This window comes from Mastigoproctus giganteus, chromosome 4, assembly GCF_048544385.1.
Source record: "Mastigoproctus giganteus isolate SK-2022 chromosome 4, ASM4854438v1, whole genome shotgun sequence".
Lineage (NCBI taxonomy): Eukaryota > Metazoa > Arthropoda > Arachnida > Uropygi > Thelyphonidae > Mastigoproctus > Mastigoproctus giganteus.
The window spans coordinates 240,333,323-240,355,175 of NC_143578.1; the positions used below are offsets into that span (position 1 = coordinate 240,333,323).

The window sequence follows — 21,853 nt, forward strand, 5'->3', positions numbered from 1 at the left end:
AAGAGGGTACTATTTCAATGCAGGTATTGAAAATATTATCTTACTCCTGGTCAAATGATTGCTGAATGGGCTAATACACCTACTAATAGGTGTTTATTATACATGTAACAAAAGATATCTTCAATTAGAAGTGTTTCTTTTGCTCATTTATCATTTAGATTTGATAAACATTCACTGCTTGACACAAATGTCACTGAGGCTACCCATTGTCAATAAGTTTTTTTTTTTTTTTTTTTTTATGTGAACCCCAAACACGAGAGGTATTAGAACCTATAGCACTTATTACCGTGCTTGGGTTGGAGGTTCAGAAGACGAAAGAAGATATTTGTTGACATTGGACTTGAACTTCTGTGGATTGTAATTTTCAGGAAATACGTATGAAGGAAGGTTGTTCCAAAAAACGGCAGTTGAATGAATAAATGAGGAAGATGAAAAGTTGGTTCTGTGGGTTTGAAGTTGGACAGTAAATGGATGTTGGCTGCACATGTTCGGACTGTTTTGAAAAAGAGAGCAGGAATTATAGAACCCAATTCAGAAGAACAGTGCCCATGGAAGTATCTGTAGAAGAGGCATGCAGCAGAAACAGTGCGTCTATGAGAAAGCGAGTGGAGAGACTCTGTTAGAGATGAATCATTAATTAACCTAACTGCCCTCTTCTGAATGGAATCAAGAAGCCTGAGACAGGTTTTGGGGGCACCACCCCAGATGTGGGAACAATATTCCATGGCAGGGCGGATTTGTGATTTATACAGAGTGAGCAGCTGTTTGGAAGAAAAGTAACGCCAAGAGCGAAAGAGAAAACCAAGTTTTTTAGATGCAGAGGAAGCAATATTTGTAATGTGCTTGTGCCAAGAGAGATTAGAAGTCAGGGTAATCCCCAAAAGAGATATATCATTTTGCCTAGAAATCGCAGTGTCACTAAAGATAAGCATAGGAGCAGAAGAATCCTTTTTGCGAGATATAAGACAAGACTGAGTTTTAGAAGGGTTGAAATCAACTAAGTTGGCTTTGCCCCACTGGAGAATTACCTGAAGATCGGCATTTAAGGAATTTAGCAGATTTTCGAGAAGTTGAAGCTGATTGAGCAGGACAAGGTTTCTCAAAATGGAAAGTGAAATGCAATGTGCTATCATCTGCAAAACTATGGATAGGATTTCCAGTCAATGGAAGAAGGTCATTAATATACAAGAGGAAAAGAGTGGGGGAAAGAACTGAACCTTGGGGAACACCTTGGGGCATTATTGGAGAAGTTAGAAGACAGAGCGCCATCTACCATCACCCTCAGTGAGCGATCAGAGAGAAAACTGGATAACCAATTACTTAAAACAGTTGGCAAACCATAAGATGGAAGACCTTTATGCCAAACTTCTAAAGCTTGTTTAGAAGACCTTTATGCCAAACACGATCAAAAGCCTTTGAGATGTCAAGAGCAACTACTTGTGTTTCACCGAACCTTTCCATTGAATTAGTCCATAAATGGGTAACATAAGCCTGAATATTACCAGTGGATCGACACTGACGGAATCCATACTGGCGATCGTTGATCAGGCGGAAAGTTTCTAGGTAGTTTAAGAGTTGGCGGTTAATTGATTTCTCCATTACTTTAGAAAGAGTAGAAGTAATTGCAATGGGACGATAATTGGATGGGAGGGATTTGTCACCCTTTTTAGGAACTGGCTGGATATGAGCAAATTTCCAAGCAGAAGGAAAAACAGCTTTGGAATAAGAAAGTGAAAAAAGGCGGCAAAGAATAGGAGTAAATTCAGGAGCACAGGTTTTGAGAACAAGTGGAGAAATACCATCAGTACCTGGAGCTTTCTTAGCATCAAGATTCATCAAAATCCTTCTGATATACTTTTGACGGAAGACCACAGGAGGCATTGAATGGAGCGTGTTGGGAATGGTGGGAGGTGTTTTACCAAGATCATTAATACATGAGCTGGAAGAAAAATGGGATGCTAGCAGGTCAGCTTTATCCTTGACTGAAGTGACAACAGAACCATCTGGTTTGGACAGAGGTGGGAGCAGAGATGGGCAAAAGTTGCGGCCAATAGCTTTGGCAAGAGACCAGAATGCTCGGCTACCATTAGGGCAAGAAGCAAGCTTTCTACTCTTAGCCTGTTCAAACTCTAGTTTGGACTGATTAATAACTGCTTTACAATTGATGCAAGCTTTGGTGTAGGCAGAAAATGAAACTGAAGAATTAGAAACAAGCCAATTACGATATGCAACATTCTTCTCTTGGACAGCTTTAGCACATTTATTGGAAAACCAAGGTTTAGATAAAGGACGAGATTTTAAAGTGGAGTGTGGGATAAAGGATTCCATTCCTGCAAGAATAATTTTACTGACACGATCTGAGCAAACGCTGACATCAGAAGTTTTGAAACAGTAATCCGACCAAGGAAAAGAAGAAAAGAAGTCTCGCAGGTCATCCCATTTTGCATTCTTGTAATGCCAAACAACACGAGGTTGGGAATAGCCATGAGATAAAGGTTCCATTGGAGAAAAGACAATCACCAAGTTGTGATCTGAAGTGCCTAAAGGACCTCTCACTTTGACCGTGTACTTAGAAGGGTTGTTTGTGAGAAAAAGATCAAGCATATTGGCTGTATGATCAAGATTGTCCGGTATTCTTGTAGGTAAATGAACAATCTGTGCTAGGTCATTAGCATTAGCATTAGCATTAGCATTAGTAGAGGCATATGATGCAAGAAAGCAAGCTTATTCAGCATCAGCCAAAAAAAAAAAACCCCTCTCCCATTTCACCCCTCTGTTCGTTCGAAATACCTGTCCAGTTGAGCTTTAAATTTGTTTAGGCTATCAACTTCAACAACAAGTGATGGAAGTCGGTTCCACCAACCAACCACCCGCTGGCCAAAGGCAAATTTCCGCACATCCATCCGACATCCGTCTTTCCTCAATTTGAATTTATGCCCTCTGAGGTGATTATTCTGAGAAAGATGAAGAATCCCACTGGCATTGAGCATGCTCAAACCATTCAAAGCCTTATACACCTCTCTCAGATCACCTCGCCGGTGCCTAGTCTCCAGACTTTGTAATTTGCAAAACTTAAGCCTTTCTTCGTAAGAGCAACCCTTTGTTCCATTTACTAATCTTGTTGCCCTTCTCTGTACCCGTTCCAGCAGCTCTACATCCTTCTTGAAATGAGGCCTCCAGACCTGTATACAGTACTCAAGATGTGGCCTAACCATTGCCTTATACAAGGGAATAATCACCTCCTTATCCCTGCTAGAAAAATTCCTGTATATCATTGACAAGACACCATGAGCTACTCTTGCAGCTCGTCTGCACTGCTCCGAGAACTTCATATCTGCCTGCACAATTACCCCCAGGTCCTTTTCATTCTCCACCACTGTCAGTGTAGTACCGCAGAGTTGATACATTGCTCTGGGGTTACTGTTACCCATATGTAGTACTTTACATTTGTCAATGTTAAACTTCATTTGCCACCTCTCAGCCCATCTGTTCAACCTTTCCAGATCCTGTTGCAGCAGCATAGCGTCAGTAGTGTCCTTAACGACCCTGCCAACCTTTGTATCATCTGCAAACTTAGACATTAAACTTGATATCCCATCACCAATATCATTCATAAACACCGAAAACAACAATGGACCCAACACTGAACCTTGAGGAACTCCACTAATAACATTAGTCCACGTTGAGCAGTGTCCATTGATTACCACTCTCTGTCTTCTGCCACTCAACCATCCCCTTATCCATAGCAGCAATTTGCCTCCAATGCCACACTGCTCCAATTTGTGCAGCAGTCTTCCATGTGCAACAGTATCAAAAGCCTTTCTAAGATCCAAATATATAATATCAAAGTTATTCCCTGCATCCAGTTCTTTTGTGACTACATCATAGTATCCAATCAAATTGGTCAGGCAAGACCTGCCCTTAACAAAACCATGCTGCGTCTGAGCTATAACTGAATTCTTGTCTAGATGATCCTGCAGTGCTTCTTTAACCAGTGCCTCCATTAATTTACCTGGAACAGAAGTTAAACTAACAGGTCTATAATTACTTGTGTCAGCCTTTGATCCTCCTTTGTGAATTGGGGTTACATTTGCACATCTCCAGTCTATGGGTACCTCCCCTGAGTCCAAAGAAGCTCTCATAATTATGCCTAGGGGTTTGCATACTTCCTTTGCTGCCTCCTTTAATATAACTGGATAGATCCCATCCACCCCAGGTGCCTTTTTTATGTTTATCCTCAACAATCTCTCCTCCACTTTCCTCTCAGTTATTACAAAATCATCCAGCTCACTGCCAATGTTTACTTTACCTACATCATTCTCCTTCCTGAATAACTCCTCATGCGTGAATGTAGATGCAAAATACTCGTTTAGATTGTTAGCCACCTGAGCAGGATCCTCAACTGTTGAACCATCAATATCCAGTGGACCAAAAAGTGGACCAGTGTGACTAGAAAACGGAAGCCAGCTGGAGTTGTGAACATTAAAATCACCAAGGAAAATTACCTCACTGTTAGGAAAGTTGGACTGGAGAAAGTCAAGTTGCAAAGGGAGGAAGTCAAAGAGCTCCAAGTGATTAGTGGAGTTGGGAGAATGATAGAGACAACAGATGAATTTGACACAATGATAGAGAGAGATTTTAAGCCAGAGAAGATCAAAGAGAGGAGATTCCAAATTGCCAAGTCTCTGACAGGGAATATCAGAACGGACATATGCACAAGTACCACTTTTGAGGCGAAAGGAAACATACAGCAAATAATTTGGGCATCTGAGATGAGCAGTAGTTGAATCAACTGATAACTGAGATTCTGTCAAAAAAAGTACATGGGGTTTGGCAGACTGCAAGTGGAAATGGACATCGTTTAGATTAGAATTGAGACCACGTATATTTGTGAAATGAATTAGGAAGTGCTTTGGAGATTTAGATCTTTTCACAGATAAGCTTGCTCTATTAGTTTGACAATTCATGGTGTATTTAATAGTAAGAAAAAGTGGGTGGGACATGCTGTATGAAGTAATGAAATTTTTGGATATGGCGTACACGTGGTAAGAATATACCCAGATCCTTGACATAACGTGGCCTCGACAATGCTCCCCGCATGCACACTACTCGGACTCCCTCCAGTCACTATCTGGCAGAGTAGAGGTAGCAAGATTATACACTAGCTGATCTGGAAGCCTCCTAAAGAGTTACCAATAGGTTCGGTCCGGTGTACTAACTAGCAGCCGGCCTGCGAACACCATTTTAGAGCTATACCCTCGAAATGTAAGGAAGATTGGATCTCTCCAATGATGTACATCATAACTTCAAAAATCAACAGTCATACTGTAATGGAAGAGATGGGAAGGGTTGACAGGAATTTAGCTCTGGAGACTAAACATGGGTTCCACCACTTCAAGCCTCCAATAAGCAAAGTGGTGGTATTTCACCGGTTGATGAGAGTCATCTACCACCTAGTACTGCCTGGTAACATAGAGGGGCGGCGTTCCTCCATGTGGTGTGGGCGCCACACCTCGACCCCTGCTTACGTTGGTTCACACCTGGGTGGTCACCCACCATGTACTTGTGCATGGAGGTTATACCCAGGATTACTAACAGTCCCACCATTGTGAAGGTGCAAGCAGAGGATTTGGCTGTCACAGACCGTCCGGACTTTGCCGAAATTGGGACCACTTGACTTGAGTGTCACCCGAATATCAGTTCCATCAGCATTTTAGACTCCCAGGTAGCAAGTGCAGCTTGTCTAGCATATCTGAGAGAATGTCTGTGACAACCTCCAGGACCAAAGTGATCCAAATAGGTCCAGAACTAGTTAAAACAGTGCCTTCAAGTTTTAAACGAATAATGGGTTTCCTACTGTGTGCTGTTATTTGATTAAAAATGATATTAGTTACTTAAGTTGACTCTTGGATAAATGTAGTGGTTTCTAAAGAGCCTAAGCGAAAGCTCTCTCATTGTCACAAGTGGGAAGCAATGTGGCCCTTAGGCAATAAACATAATGCAGCATTGCAGTATTTTCTCAAACTAATACAGTAAAAGTCCAGTACTCCATCTAATTTTTCAGCAACATGTGTTATCACGGCTGAATTTAATGATTAGCTTTTTTTTCACTATGACATTAAAAAACAAAAAGAACTGAAGGATTTTTATTGTTACTTTTATCTCTTTATTTTAGTTTCTTGAATTGTTTTTTTTTTTCATTTTCATATTTTATGTAATAAAATATAAAATAAATTGTATACAGATACACACCAAAATTTTGGATTTCTTGCCTGTTTTAAATAATTGTCCAGTAATCTGGAATATCTGATAATTTGGCACTTTGGGGATTTCCAGGTTATTGAACTTGTACCATATAATCAGATGAAGTCCAATAATCCAAAAATTTTGCAAACCACTAGAACAGATTAGAATATATTACCATGCCTTGGAGAGAAAACATACTGCTGTTGAAATGAGTATAACTGGGCACGGTAATGCTTCACGAGATTTGTTAAAAATGCAAATTGTTATAGCCTTTTCTTAATTATTTGTATGGGGAGGGCAGAGAATCATGATATTTAATAGTGACTGATTTTAAATTATTTTATGCATCTTTAGGAGCTTAATCCACTTGGCATTGGAGTTGCAACTGGGGAACAGTGCCATAATCGAGTTATGTTTAAACAGTTTTTACAAGCCAATGCATTGCAGTTTTGTCAAATAGATCCTTGCAGGCTGGGAGGTGTAAATGAAGTTTTGGCAGTTTATCTAATGGCAGCTAAGTTTGGTGGTAAGTATTTATTATGTTATAAGAATGGTAAGAATTTATTATATTTTTTTAATTATAATGCTGGTTTATTTTAATTAATTTAAAATTAGATATGGCCATAATATATTTAAAGTGCAATAAAATTAATCATATTTGCAAAGCAGCCAATTGCCAACAAAGATTAGGAGGGCAAAAGGCAAAGATAAGAGCTCAATTTGAAGAGATGGAACTATAAAACAGAATGAGATTTATTGGAGATATTATTGTACACTGTCGCAAATATGTTATGGGGATTAGTCAAGGATTTATCCTCAAAGTTGCAAACAAGTGGTCAAGGTTCATAAATGTAAGGTGAACTTTAAAAAAAATTAAAGTTCCTGGAGAGCATTTTATAATACTGTAGTGTCTTATTCAGCATCAGTACAGCCAACACTTTTTAATTCAGAGCAGAGGTAAATATTTGAAGACTGATTATCGTTTGTGAAAACTAGTTTATCCTATGGAACTTTGCAATCACAGTGGTTGTAAGTTGGGTATTTGTGAGTTTTCCTGGAATAATTTTCACCTCACTCCTTTTTTTGTGTGTAATGGCTGTTTTTCAGTATGCTATCCAAATTGCATCTGAGTTCAAAGCCTTATTTTTAATCATCATTTTCAACTACAGAGGTTTTTTATAGAAAAGATATTTTTGTGCACTCCTTTATTTGTAGTTATATTTCAAGGGATAAATGTAAAATAAAATTAGTTACCTGGAGAGCAGGCTTTAATTTCTTGTATTTTTCTCAATAATAATTTTATTTTGATAGGTTAGTCTGGTAAAAAAAAATTACTTTTAAGATTCATCAGGTTTTGGAGATATATATATATATATATATAGCGAGCAAATAGAATACGTGAACAGAATTTATAAATAACTAAACAATAGAATCTAGGAGCGAGAGAAGTACTGGAAATACTAAAATATATTATATATATATATATATATATATTTGAATAACGTTTAAAATAGTTGGAAACGGAATATTTCATAATAAAAATAAAAAAGGGGTACAGCATACATCAGAGACAGCAAAAAGCATATTCCTCTACATGATGCTTGAAATATAACCATACAAATAAATTAGAATAAGAATTAAAATAAAATAATGCCAGCAGTATGGCAAGACAAGAGCGAAAAAAATCAAAATTAAACCTAAATTAAATCAAACCAAGCAGGGAGGGAAGAGAGGGGTAACAAGAGTAAAAATATTGCAGCAGAAACTCTAAAATAATTTAGAAAATCTAAATGTACGAATAATAATTCACTGAATTTTAAAAGCCAATTAAATAGAAATTTAATGGTGCCCCCTCTGACGGGCAACCAGGTCCAAATTTATACGAAATATCACCAACAGAAATGTAAACCACTACAATAAAACAAAACAAAAATAAACCAAAAATAGACTGACCATTACTCCTCATCTCGACGGAGGACCACAAGGCCAATAATGGTCAGGGAATCGATCAAAAGATCAGTCCGTCACCTGATCCCCAGATCGAACCACCAATGCAGGGGAATTGAACAGCGGTGGTCCTGATGCAGTGAAAATTAAAAATAGAACAGATACAAGCACTCCAGTGCAAAGCCACACTACTGACAAAAGTAATCTTAACCAAATTATATAGACAAATAATGAACTATGGATGGCAGCACAGGTGCAGCGTTAGCAATTCGCCCACTACTATCATGTGATATAATTATACATATATTTGAATAACGTTTAAAATAGTTGGAAACGGAATATTTCATAATTCTTTTTATTTTTATTTAGATTTTCTAAATTATTTTAGAGAGTTTCTGCTGCAATATTTTTACTCTTGTTACCCCTCTCTTCCCTCCCTGCTTGGTTTGATTTAATTTCGATTTTTTTCACTCTTGTCTTGCCATACTGCTGGCATTATTTTATTTTTATTTTAATTCTAATTTATTTGTATGGTTTTATATATATATATGCATGTGTGCACTCAAACCCAGTATACATCATACTGCAATTATAAGTACGTGTTTAATTGTGTACTATTACTTTTCCAGTGCCTGTTTGTCCTCATGCTGGTGGAGTTGGATTATGTGAATTAGTTCAGCATTTAGCCATTTGGGATTATATTTCTGTTAGTGCATCCTTTGAAAATAGGTAAATTAAACATTAATTATTAAAAAAATTAATTATTTTGATTAGCTGATAAAAAAAAATTTATGAATTGTCTATATGAGGGCAATACACTGTGTCAGAAAATTGCTCCATCCTAAATGTTTGACTGATTACCCAAAGTTTTGTATACAAATAGGTAAGAGTAAGATGTGGAAATAATCAAAATATCAGAAGAAAAGATCTTTCTTTAAATTGTAAAAACCTGCATGCATCAGCACAAAGTACAAACTCCTTTGACAAGCCATTACACATCTTGGTATAGAGTCAAAACGCTATCTGATATCTTGAGGAATCTCCCTTCATATTGATTGTATCTTTGTAATCTCTCTTCATATTGATTGTATCTTTGTAATCTCTCTTCACTTATTGCATGTTTGGTTTATTGCCAATGCCAATTGTTATGAATTTATGTTCCTGTGTTCAAGATCTGCTGTGAATATCAACTTTCTAACCCAGGGCATTGTAGCTGTGAAGGGTATATTGTATATATCACTTTTGTATACAATAAAGGTTATATATGTATCTGTGGCAATTGTTTTGTTAGAGCTGGGGTGTGGTTCTAAATTGCTGTCTCATGTTCAGATCTGCTCAAAGGGACACAAAGCAGGGAACCTATCAGGTCAAGGAACATACATAGCATTTCAAAGAAATTGTGGAGACAAGCATAGCCCTATTGGAATAAAAGGGTTATGTGACTGTTGGAGAAATGACAAAAGGACAGGTGGTGTAAGTACAATTACAAGATCTAAGTTAAAAGTCTGTGTCCAGTGAATTCGGTTTTGTTCTTGAATTTAGGGAATTCAAGAACATCACAATGACTGATACCCATCAGAAGAGGAATCTTTCAGGGAGATGCCTTGAGCCCACTATGGTTCTGTCTAGCACTCAACCCACTGTCTGTCCACCATGCTCAACAACAGCAAGTACAGATACATCCTAAAAGAAGGGAGGAACAACCTGTACACCCACTCTCACCTGATATACATGGATGACATCAAACTCTATGCCACAACTTAGAATCAACTCCAACAGCTATTCTGGATCACTGAAGAGTTTAGCACTGACATCAGGATGCAATTTGGCCTAGACAAATGCAGGACCCATGGATTACATCAAGGACATCTAGTTGGACAGAACTACCAGCTGAAGACCAATGAAGAGATTGAAGCTATCATATAGGGAGAGACATACAAACATCTGGGAGTGATGCAAGCCCACCAGTTAGAATACAAAGAGATCAAAGCCAACAGGACTGAAAAATACCTTCAGAGACTGAGAAGCCTGCTAAAATCAAAACTGAATGGTGAGAACATGGTCACAGCCTTAAAGACGTAGTCTCAGTACTAATGTACTGGAAAAATAAGCACTGGGAAAGGAAAAATGAGAGTAGGTGTGTGTTATAGAACTAATGAATCTGAAGAGTATAATGAGCAATTGTGCAGAGAAATAGAGTGGGCCAGTAAATCAGAATGTCTTATAATGGGGGGGGGGGGGGATTTTAACTTTTCAGATATTGACTGGAACTTGTGGTTTTGTCACTCACACACTAGCAAGACTTTTGTGGATTTATTGGACGACTGTTTTCTACAGCAACATGTTCGAGAGGCAACCAGAGGGAGTAGTACTCTTGTTCTGATTATCAGCAGTCATTATTCATGGATTAAGAATTTGCAGATAAAAGAATCACTGGGTGACAGTGATCACAATGTATTGATGTGGGAATTACTAAAAGATGTAGCTACCATCAAGGCTAAAGGGAAGGGCTATTGCTTTCGTAAAGGTGACTACAGGGGTCTCAGATAGTTTTTAAATTCTGTACAGTGGGATCAACTGATAATGTTACCAACGTTGAATTCTAAATGAGAAGCCTTCAGGGACTTAATTTTAGAGGCTACTAGGCTTTTCATTCCAGCTAAGAAATACTTGTTCAAGGTTTAGGCCTAAATGGATGTCAGATGAACTAATGAGGTTGTGGCAGAGAAGAAAAATGTTTATATGTCATCCAAGTTTCTTGTGATGACCAACTCATCAGTTGTCGCAAGAAACTTGGATGAGATATAAACTAGTCTGTAATCAAATCACAAAGGAGGTTAGGCAGGCAAAGCCAGATTATGAGAAATCCTTGGCAAAGGATGCAAAGAGTTCTTTACTTATGTAAACTCTAGAAGTTGTTATTGTTGTTGTTATTTGGTTTTTAGGAGCATTAGCAACTAAGGCCATATTGCTCCGGGATATGCGATGGTCATTCCCTGACCTTTCCGCATCCTCCGTATTTGGTGGTGACGGGCTCGAACCCCGGTCTAATCAAGAAGCGTGTGCTGCTCCTTCCCACCTGGCTAAGGAGGCGCCACTCTAGAAGTAAAGGGATGAATCAGATTGGACCATTTAACATAGATGGGTTGACTATTGATGATTATGCTCAGGTAGCTGATAAACTGAATGAGTATTTTGCATCTACATTCACCCACGGGGAGTGCCAGAACTTTATCAAACTCTAAGAGGAGAAATTGTTGAAGTTAAACATAAAAAAGGCACCTGGAGTGGGCAAGATCTATCCAGTTATATTAAAGGAGGCAGCAAAGGAAGTAAGCAAACCCTTAGCCATAATTATGAGAGCTTCCTTGGACTCAGGGGAGGTCCCCATGGACTGGAGGTGTGCAAATATATCACAAATAACTATAGACCTGTTAGTTTAACTTGTGTTCTGGGGAAAATAATGGAATCACTGGTTAAAGAAGCATTGCAGGATCATCTAGACAAGACTGCAGTAATAGTTAAGACATAGCATGGGTTTGTTAAAGGGAGGTCTTGTCTGACCAATTGGATTGAATATTATGATGTGGTCACAAAGGAACCAAATGCCAAAAATAATTTTGATATATACTTGGAAAGCTTTTGATACTGTTGCACATGGAAGACTGCTGTACAAATTGGAGAAGTATGGCATTAAGGGTAAGTTGCTGTAATGGATAAAGGGATGGTAGAGTGGAAGCCTACAGAGAGTGGTAATCAATGGACACTGTTTGTTTGTTTGTTATTTGGAGCATTAGCAGCTAAGGCCATATTGCTCCAGGAATATACTGTGGTCATTCCTTGACCTTTCTGTATTTGGTGGTCACGGGCTTGAACCCTAGTCAAATCAAGAATTACTTAACAAGTACAGGTCACTGTTGACAAAAAGCCATGAATTAGGGTTGAATTTGGAAGTGTCTGCAATTCTGCCCAGACACGATAGGAGGGAGTATATGATGAGAGTCTTGTCGATCGATTCGGCCCTGGAAAGATTGTGCAAGTAGAATTGTGAAGATAGAATTTTTTTCAGCCTGGTCTGTACTTGTTAACAGGAGAGACTGCTTCTACAGGGATGGGATACACTTAAATAGAAAGGGTGCAAGAATATTTGCTGATGCTATCGAGGCAGTGTTAGGTGGGTCGGAAAACTGCTAGCTTGGGGGGGGGGATACAAGGACTAATAGATTAACAGTAGCCACTGGCAGAGGTGAAAGTGATTCTTGCACTGCTTCTATTGGAATGAGCAGCAGCCTGGAAAACAAGATGCAGGATATTTTAGACTGCTGGGAGTCATTGCAATACAAGTAAACAGATGGGTTGTGTTAGGCTAGCTAAGAATAGGAACATGTATACTTGCGTGTACATCAATGCTAGGAGTTTGGTACATAAATTTGATGAATTTGAGGTATTGCTCAAAACATCAAAGGCAAATACTGTTGGGATATCAGAGACATGGTGTCACACAGATATAAGGAAAGCAGCACTGGAATTTGGGAGTACAATGTGTACAGAAAGGATAGACCGGGGAGGAAGGGTTATGCTATTAGTTAAGAAACACATAAAATCCAAGGAAGTGAAGCCAGTCGACATCGCTGGACAGTGCAGTGTCGAGTCAGTTTGGTGTGACATAAGCATTGGGAGATCAAAATTGAGAGTAGAAGTGTGCTATAGGCCTAATGACTCTGATGAGTATAACAAGAAATTGTACAGGGAAATAGGAGTGGGCCAGTAAATCAGAGAGAGGCTTTTTTATAATGGGGGATTTTAATTTCCCAGATATTGACTGGAATTTGTGGGTTGGTCACTCACATACTAGCAAGGCTTTTGTGGATTTATTGGATGATTGTTTTCTACATCAGCATGTTCGGGAGGCAACTAGAGGGGGTAATACTCTTGATCTGATTATCAGTAGTGATTCTTCGTGCATTAAAAATCTGCAGATAAAGGAACCACTAGGTGGCAATGATTACAGTGTGCTGAAGTGGGATTTACTCAAAGAGTTAACTACCATCAGGAGTAAAGGGAAGGGTTATTGCTTTCATAAAGGTGACTATGATGGTCTGAGACAGTATTTAAATTCTATACAATGGGATCAACTGATGATGTTATCAACAGCAAATTCAAAATGGGAAGCATTCAAAGAACTTATCTTGGAAGCTATTAGGCTTTACATACCAACTAAGAAATATTGTTCAAGGTTTAGGCCTAAGTGGATGTCAGATGAACTAATGAGACATGGCAGAGAAGAAAAATGCATGGGATACATATAAATTAATGGGTGACATGGAAGCCTGTGATAGATATAAGCTGGTCTGTAACCAAGTCACAAAGGAGATTAGGCAGGCAAAGGCAGATTATGAGAAATCCTTGACAAAGGATGCAAAGAAAAACAGAAAAGAGTTCTTTACCTATGTAAACTCTAGAAGGAAAGGGATGAATCAGATTGGTCCATTGGATATTGATGGTTCATGTTGATGATGCTGCTCAGGTGGCTAACAAACTAAATGAGTATTTTGCATCTACATTCACTTGAGGAGTTATTCAGGAAGGGGAATGCCAGAGGTGAAGTCAACTCTGGCAGTGAGCTGGATGATTTTGTAATAATTGAGAGGAAAATGGAGGAGTAATTGTTGAGGATAAACATAAAAAAAGGACCCGGGATGGATGGGATCTATCAACTTATATTAAAGGAGGCAGCAAAGGAAGTCAGCAAACCCTTAGCCATAATTATGAGAGCTTCTTTGGACTCTGGAGGTACACATGGACTGGAGATGTGCAAATTGACCACAATTCACAGAGGAGGATCAAAGGCTGACACAAGTAATTATAGACCTGTGAGTTTAACTTCTGTTCCAGGAAAATTAATGGAGGCACTGGTTAAAGAAGCACTGCAGGATCATCTAGACAAGACTGCGGTTATAGCTCGGACACAGCATGTGTTTGTTAAGGGAAAGTCTTGCCTGACCAATTTGATTGGATACTATGATGCAGTCACAAAAGAACTGGATGCAGGGAATAACTTTGATATTATATATTTGGATCTTTGAAAGGCTTTTGATACTGTTGCACATGGAAGACTGCTGCACAAATTGGAGCAGTGCGGCATTAGAGGCAAATTGCTACTATGGATAAAAGTATGGTTGAGTGGGCGAAGACGGAGAGTGGTAATCAATGGACACTGCTCATTGTAGACTAATGTTATTAGTGGAGTCCCTCAGGGTTCAGTGTTGGGTCCATTGTTTTCTGTATTTATAAATGATGGTATATCAAGCTTAATGTTCAAGTTTGCAGACATACATAGGTTGGCAGGGTTGTTAAGGACACTACTGACACTATGCTGTTGCAACAGGATCTGGAAAGTTTGAGCAGATGGGCTGGGAGGTGGCAAATGAAATTTAACATTGACAAATGTATAGTACTACATATGGGAAACAATAACCCCAGAGTAACGTATCAACTCTGTGGTACTACACTGACAGTGGTAGAGAATGAAAAGGACCTGGGGGTAATTGTGCAGGAAGATATGAAATTTCTGAGCAGTGCAGATGGGCTGCAAGAGTAGCTCATGGTGTCTTGTCAATGATATACAGGAATTTTTCTAGCAGGGATAAGGAGGTGATTATTCCCTTGTATAAGGCAATGGTTAGGCCACACCTTGAGTACTGTATTCAGGTCTGGAGGCCTCATTTCAAGAAGGATGTAGAGTTGCTGGAACGAGTACAGAGAAGGGCAACAAGATTAGTGAATGGAACAAAGGGTTGCTCTTATGAAGAAAGGCTTGTTTTCAAATTTCAGTGTGGAGACTAGGCACCGGCGAAGTGATTTGGTAGAGGTGTATAAAGCCTCGAATGGTTTGAGCATGCTCAATGCTGATGGGATCCTTCATCTTGCTCAGAATAATCACCGGAGAGGGCATAAATTCAAATTGAGGAAAGACAGATGTGCGGAAATTTGCCTTTTAGCCTTCCATCCCTTGTTGTGGAAGTTGATACCCTAAATAAATTTAAGGCTCAGCTGGACTTGTATTTCGAACGAACGGAGGGGAGAAATGGGTATTATTATTATTTTTTTTTTTTTAGCTGATGCTGCATAAGCTTGCTTTCTTGCATCTTATGCCTCTACTAATGCTAAAGAAGTGTGTGCTACGCACTGCTGCTCCTGCTCACCTAGCTACAGAGGCGCCAATGGACACTGCTTTTCGAGGACAAATGTTATTAGTGGAGTTCCCCAGGGTTCAGTGTTGGGCCCATTGTTGTTTTGTATATTTAACAATGATATTGATGAAGGTAATGTTCGAGGGTTTAATGTTCGAGTTTGTAGATGATACAAAGGTTGGCAGGGTTGTTAATGATAGTAAAGACAGTATGCTATTCCAAGTGGATCTAGATAAGTTGGGCAAATGGGCTGAGAAGAGGCAACTGAAGTTTAACATTGACAAGTGCAAAGTACTGCATATCAGTAGCAATAACTGAAGAGAAATGTATCAACTGTGTGGTACTACACTCAGGGAAGTGGAAGTAAAAAGACCTGGTAGTTCTTGTGCAGTCAAATATGAGGCTTTTGTATGTGTCTAATTTAATATATGTGTTTTCCGATTAATATTAAATTTGTCTTTATTTATTCTGTCTCCATTTCGTTCCGTTCTGTGTCCGCAATAATCCATAATAGTAATAATGAATTCAGAGCGCACAGGCTTCTTTAAACATAGTCAAATATGAAGTTCGCTGAGCAGGGCAGGTCATGGAACCTTGTCAATGATATATAGGAATTTTGCTAGCAGGGACGGGGATGTGATTATCCCAGGCCACACCTAGAGTATTGTGTACAGGTCTGGAGGCCTCATTTTAGGAAGGATGTAGAGTTGCTAGAACTAGTACAAAGAAGGGGAACAAAGGGGTGCTCTTACGAAGAAAGGCTTAAAAGTTCTGCAAACTGCAGCTCCTGGAGAGTAGGCACCTGCAAGGTGATTTTGATTGAGGTGTATAAGGCCTTGAATGGGTTGAGCAAGCTGAATGCTGATAGGATTCTTCCTCTTGCTCGGATTAAGTACCTGAGGGGGCACAGATTCAAATTGAGAAAAGACAGTTGTAGAATAGATGTGCGGAAATTTGCCTTTAGCCGGCAGATAGTTGATTGGTGGACAGACTTCCATCTTTTGTTGTGGCAGTTGATAGCCTAAATAAATTTAAGGCTGAGCTGGACAGTCATTTGGAACAAATGGAGGGGTGAAATGGAAATGAGTTTTTTTTTTTTTTTTTGGCTGATGCTGGGTAAGCTTGCTTTCTTGCATTGTATGCCTCTACTAATGCTAATGCACTTCTTCAGGATTGTAGATTGGACCAACACCGAGCTGGAGGAGATTATGAGATTGACCAGGATAATGATGACCAAGAGCTGCCACCACCACCGAACATTGACCTCATTGAACAAAAGACGACAATCAAGAACCTGCAGGATTACTTCTAGGAAAACACTGCACCAATCTACCAAGCCATAAGAAAGACAAATGGCATGCAACATTCAACCTCAAAAGGAGACCACTCGCACAGGCAGAAGAAATAAAGACAGAAAGATGGATAAAGAAGACACTCCATGACCTCCATAAAGACTGCATAGATAAGGTGGATTATCTATGTAGACCATGCCATAATAATGGACAAGATGATCCCTCTCAACAGACCAGACCTCAGCAAGAAGGAAGTGAGCCAAGCGTTGGCTTCCAAATGCTTGGCTCATGAAAGGAAAGTTCTTCCCCGAGATCAAAGAATTTATGCTCGCCATCCAAGTTCAGGTAATCAACACCAAGGATCCCAGAGTAACAGATGACATGTTGTCGATGCCACTTGACCCCAGAAACAATCCAGCACATCACCACAGATATGCAGAGTGATCGTTCAGATGGAGTACACTCACAGAGAAGACCAGTTGCCAGGATAATATATCAGAAGCTAGTGCAAAAATAAAAGCTGATCAAAGAAAGTTTACTGTATTACAAGTATGAGCCTCAGACCATGCTAGTGACCTCTACTCAGACTATACTGGGACTGTGCCATAATAATGGACAAGATGACCCCACACAACAGACCAGACAGAGCCCCCAACAAGAAGGAAAGCTATCTATCTGATCGACATAGCAGTGCAAACACCAGCGATCTCCAGAAAACACACGGAAAAGATCAGGAAGTACTCAAACCTAAGAAGGAAGTCAAAAATATGTGGCATATGGAACACATAATGACCACCCCGATCACTACGTCAACCACCAGCATGGTGCCAAAGAGCCTCCATAAGAACCTAGCAGCAATAGGCATCACTGAGAACACTTATGTGGAATTCCAGAAAGCAATGATCCTGAACACCTGCAGGACAGGAAGATAGTAACTTGACTAACAATAATAATAAAACTAGGCACAACCAACCTCCCCTTGGTATCCGTAGCCATCAAAGGGTGGTAAAATCTCATAAAGAAGAAAAGTTTTTTATTATTATATCTTTATAATAATAAAAGTACCCGAATCTGATGCTTTCTGACAGGACTGTTATTACTATTTTTTTATGTGCTATTTAAGTTTTTGTAATTTTATGATTTCTTAATTTCAGCAAAGAAAATTTAATATGCAGTTTCATTTATTTCTGATTTTCAGAATGATAGAATATGTAGATCACCTCCATGAACATTTTATATTCCCTGTTCACATAAAGGATGGCAATTATGTAGTTCCTAAGGTAAGTTCTAATAATCAGTTAAATTTTCTCAGATAATGAGCACTACACTAGCTTCAATTCAAAATGTTAGATATAACCCAATTGCTGAGTGGAGCTGTCAGTATGCAGTGAATTTCTTACAAGTGTGGCTTAAAAAAATCAAATGTTCCACCTTATCATTAAATATAGTATTATTATTAATAAAGGCAAGTTGATGTAAAGAAGCCAAGCTTATTTAGTATTGGTCTTAAAAAAAAAACAAAAAAAAAAAAAAAAAACACATGGTTCCTTTTTAGTATCTGCCCAGTCTCCTTAAATTTACATAAAAACTCTCCAGTTCTGTAATATTAGGGCGGTAAATAATCACTATACAAAAGAGAATTTTCTATTGTCTTCAACTGTCCTTCTTTTATGCCACACCTGTGAAAGCCGTTGTTTAATATACTAAAGCCTTAAATATTTTGTCACCATGTGTCCCCTCCCCCCAGAATGCTTCTTTACATAAAGTAAAGTAAAATGCAGCCATCAACCCACTGCAGGATGGAAGCCTCCTCAACAATTCATGTTGAGGGAAATGGACCATAATCTGCCACACTAGTCCAGTGCGGGTTGGCAGATCGACCGTATTTAGCAGTCAGGGGCTTGAACCCTGGTCTACTCAAAGAGCGTGTTGCACTCCCACTCCTGCCCACTCGGCTACGGAGGCCATAACTAACCTTATTGCTCTTTGTTACACCTTTTTCAGCAAATGGCATCTCCTTCCTGAAATAGAAGTTCCAGACCTATATACAGTACTCATGATGTGGCTTAACCAAGGCTTCATGCAGAATAATTACTTCTTCATATCTACTAGCATAATTCTGTATATACATCGCAGATAAACAAATAAAGGACATTGTGTACTTAGAAAAGATCTAATGTTGAAGTTATCATTTTCTGTTATTCAGGCAGGTAAATGAACAAAGTGCTTTAGACATCTTTACTATTAAGAACAAAAAGCCACTGGTAATAGTAAAGATGTGCTTTAAATGCAATTTTCTTTTAACAAACCTGTTGTTCCTTACGATTCCATTTCTGTCCATATGATCTTGCAGTACATCTTTAATCATGATCTCCATAATTTTCCTTGCCCCAGAGGTCTGTACTTATTCATTTCAACCTTGAAACCACCTTTGTAAGGTGGAGAGACATTTGCATCTCAAATCTGGACTTCACCCAAGTCCAGAGATGCACATGCTACAATAGATAGCAGTTTGGAAATCAGTCCTGTTCCTTCCTTTAGTATCGCTGGATAAATCACATCAGCTCCACATACCTTTATCACATAACACACAAGTTATCAAAAAAATTTTTTTGCTCGAGTGCTTTAAACTGCAGGGATAATATACCTTTTTTTCATATATTTTGTAAATACACAATTCTTATTTGCTTACACAGATAAAATGAGACAAAGTAGGGATTCATAAAAATCTTTATTTTGCTGTTGTTGCTTTTGAGATAAAATATAATTAAAGATAACTTTCAGTCTTTTCAAACTTAAACAGCTATAAATATTTCTATAAAATTTACCATTTGGTTCTTCATCCATAAAGTATATAATGGAAAACATAACTTCAGCAGTTTTGCCACGATCAGCAAATCTTAGTTCATGCTTCATTGCATAATATCTTGTAATATTGAGCTTTTTTTCTTTATGTCCATACTATAAAATGGCACTGTGAATGTATTAAAAATTTAACTGATTGTTGGTTGCGCTGAAGTGATTTTGAATTCCTTTTTTATTGAATATTCAGGACCACCCTGATCACTCAGGAATAACACTGCTTTCCAAGTTGTTTTCCATAGTTCCTCTATTTTGAATAGGCATTATGGCCCTCAAAGTGTCAATACCTTCTACATGATTTCATACAACTGTCACAAGTTAAATTTCAATCTGTGAAATCCTTTAATAGAAATAAAATATGAATTTTCAACAAAACATTTTTATAAAATTATCTTCAAACTTTAGAGTATTTCCAGAATGTTATAAAGTAAAAATAATAGGGAAAAAAAAGGGATAAATCTATTGTGAAAGTGATCAAATCTAAAAGGAAAAAAAAATGTTTACCACATTGTTTAATAATAAGTTACAATATACACTGCATATAATAAGGATTGCTGATTTAACTCTCTCATTCTTCATGTAATGAAATAATAATATAATGGTTTTTTAAAATGTTTAAAAATAATTTTATTACAGAACTTTGGATACAGCAGTCAGATGAAGGAAAACACCATTTTGAATTATGAATTTCCTTATGGCTCCAAATGGAAGGAATTGTTTGAAGAGGGAAAGTGTCAGCATATTGCCGTACCCCAGTGGATTGAAAATGTTTGTTTCATGAAAGACTAATATGCAAACGGTTATAACGTAATTTTTATTGACTTCAGATGAAAGTAAATTATCCTTTAATTACTTAAAATGCACAGATTTGTGTGTGTATATATATATATACACACATACATACACACAACAAATTTTCCCATATTTCAGATGTAACTTTTTTTACAACTATAATGGATGTTTATAATCATGAAGAAAAAGTCTGTAAAGACAAAAGAGTGCAGATGTTTCTTTTGTCACGACCTTCAAAATTCTGAACTGATTACTTCATCGAGAAAATATTACCATTTTGAATACAAAATTGTTTTAAAAATTTTGTAACCTTTTGATATGCAAAGTGTAATTTATACTTCACTGATGAACTTTTATGTAAAAATATTGTCAAGCTTTGCTTGCAGGCATTTGCAAATATCACTTTTCCAAGTACAAATTTCATTATTCTGCATGCATGGTTCATTAACTTTTTTTACGAAATATGTAAAATCTGAATGCAAAACTTTGAGAAAAAAAAAATTAAACCATTTTAGCATATTGGCTTCACTGTTCACTTTCGAAACACAACACAAGTATTTCATACCACACTTCATATTGATCATTTGAGAATTTTCAGTGGCAGATACTCCCATGATCAAGTTTTCACTGTGGCCCCAATACTTGTGTTATTTTTAGCTGGTATGTTGGGGGGTAGCATTTCCTAGTGGCAGATGCACCTCATCGTTTCAAGTTTACATCCCACTGTGCTATATTGAGGTAAACTCCTCTTATTATTTTACAAATAGTTTCATTATATTCATAGTTTTTCTTAAGTGCCTGGTTCCAGGGAGCATTTAGCACCTCTAAACTTGTTGCATTTAGTAGCAAATCTTCATACACAATGTGAAAGTGTTTAATTTGAGACACTATTAGTTGATTACTTTATTAAAGTGGCGTAAGCACCTTGATTAAATTAGACACAAACTAATTATACATAACTTTGTTGTCAGCAGGGCTAACCTCTATTTCCATATTGATTTGCTCCTTGATATGCACGAGAGTGAATATTTTAGTATCAAGAAACAACTTAATATCTGATAAAGAAATTCAACATATAATATTAAATAATCTGACAGTGAAGCTGTCAGATTATTGTAGAAAGTATCGTAGAAAAAGAAATACTAATTACCATGAAATAAATACAGCAAATACCAATTAGGGTTATGCTTGGCAAGGTGCAATTTAAAATTTTATTAAAACTTCTACCCAGGAATGCAAAGAAATTTTTTTTCTGTATAAGCTAGAAATAAATAAATAACATAATAATAAAAATTAAAATAAAATAAAATAAAGTATTCATATTATTCTTATTCGCACAAGGTAGCCATTCAATTTTTTTTAAACTTGGCCAGACTTGCTAAATGCCGACCGGGCTAGCCGGGTGGGTAAAGTGCCTGCCTGGTCGCGGGTTCGAATCCCGCCTAGGGCTTGGATCAGAGTACTGCAAAAACCTTTGGAGGTCATTATGGCCAAGAAGCCGATGCGCCAACAACTAACAAA

The 21,853-nt window shown here is 37.9% G+C and overlaps 1 protein-coding gene across 1 annotated transcript in view; it reads left to right on the top strand.

Moving 5' to 3' along the window:
* LOC150087557 (mitochondrial enolase superfamily member 1-like) overlaps positions 1–20,398 on the top strand; it is a 94,596-nt gene extending 74,198 nt beyond the window's left edge. Inside the window, exons 12-15 of the mRNA XM_090372122.1 lie at positions 6,601–6,772; positions 8,823–8,922; positions 17,877–17,958; positions 20,177–20,398. Of these exons, the coding sequence (XP_090228248.1) occupies positions 6,601–6,772; positions 8,823–8,922; positions 17,877–17,958; positions 20,177–20,329 (507 nt within the window). The 3' untranslated portion in view covers positions 20,330–20,398. The remainder of the gene's footprint in view (positions 1–6,600; positions 6,773–8,822; positions 8,923–17,876; positions 17,959–20,176) is intronic.
* Positions 20,399–21,853: the final 1,455 nt, after the last annotated feature.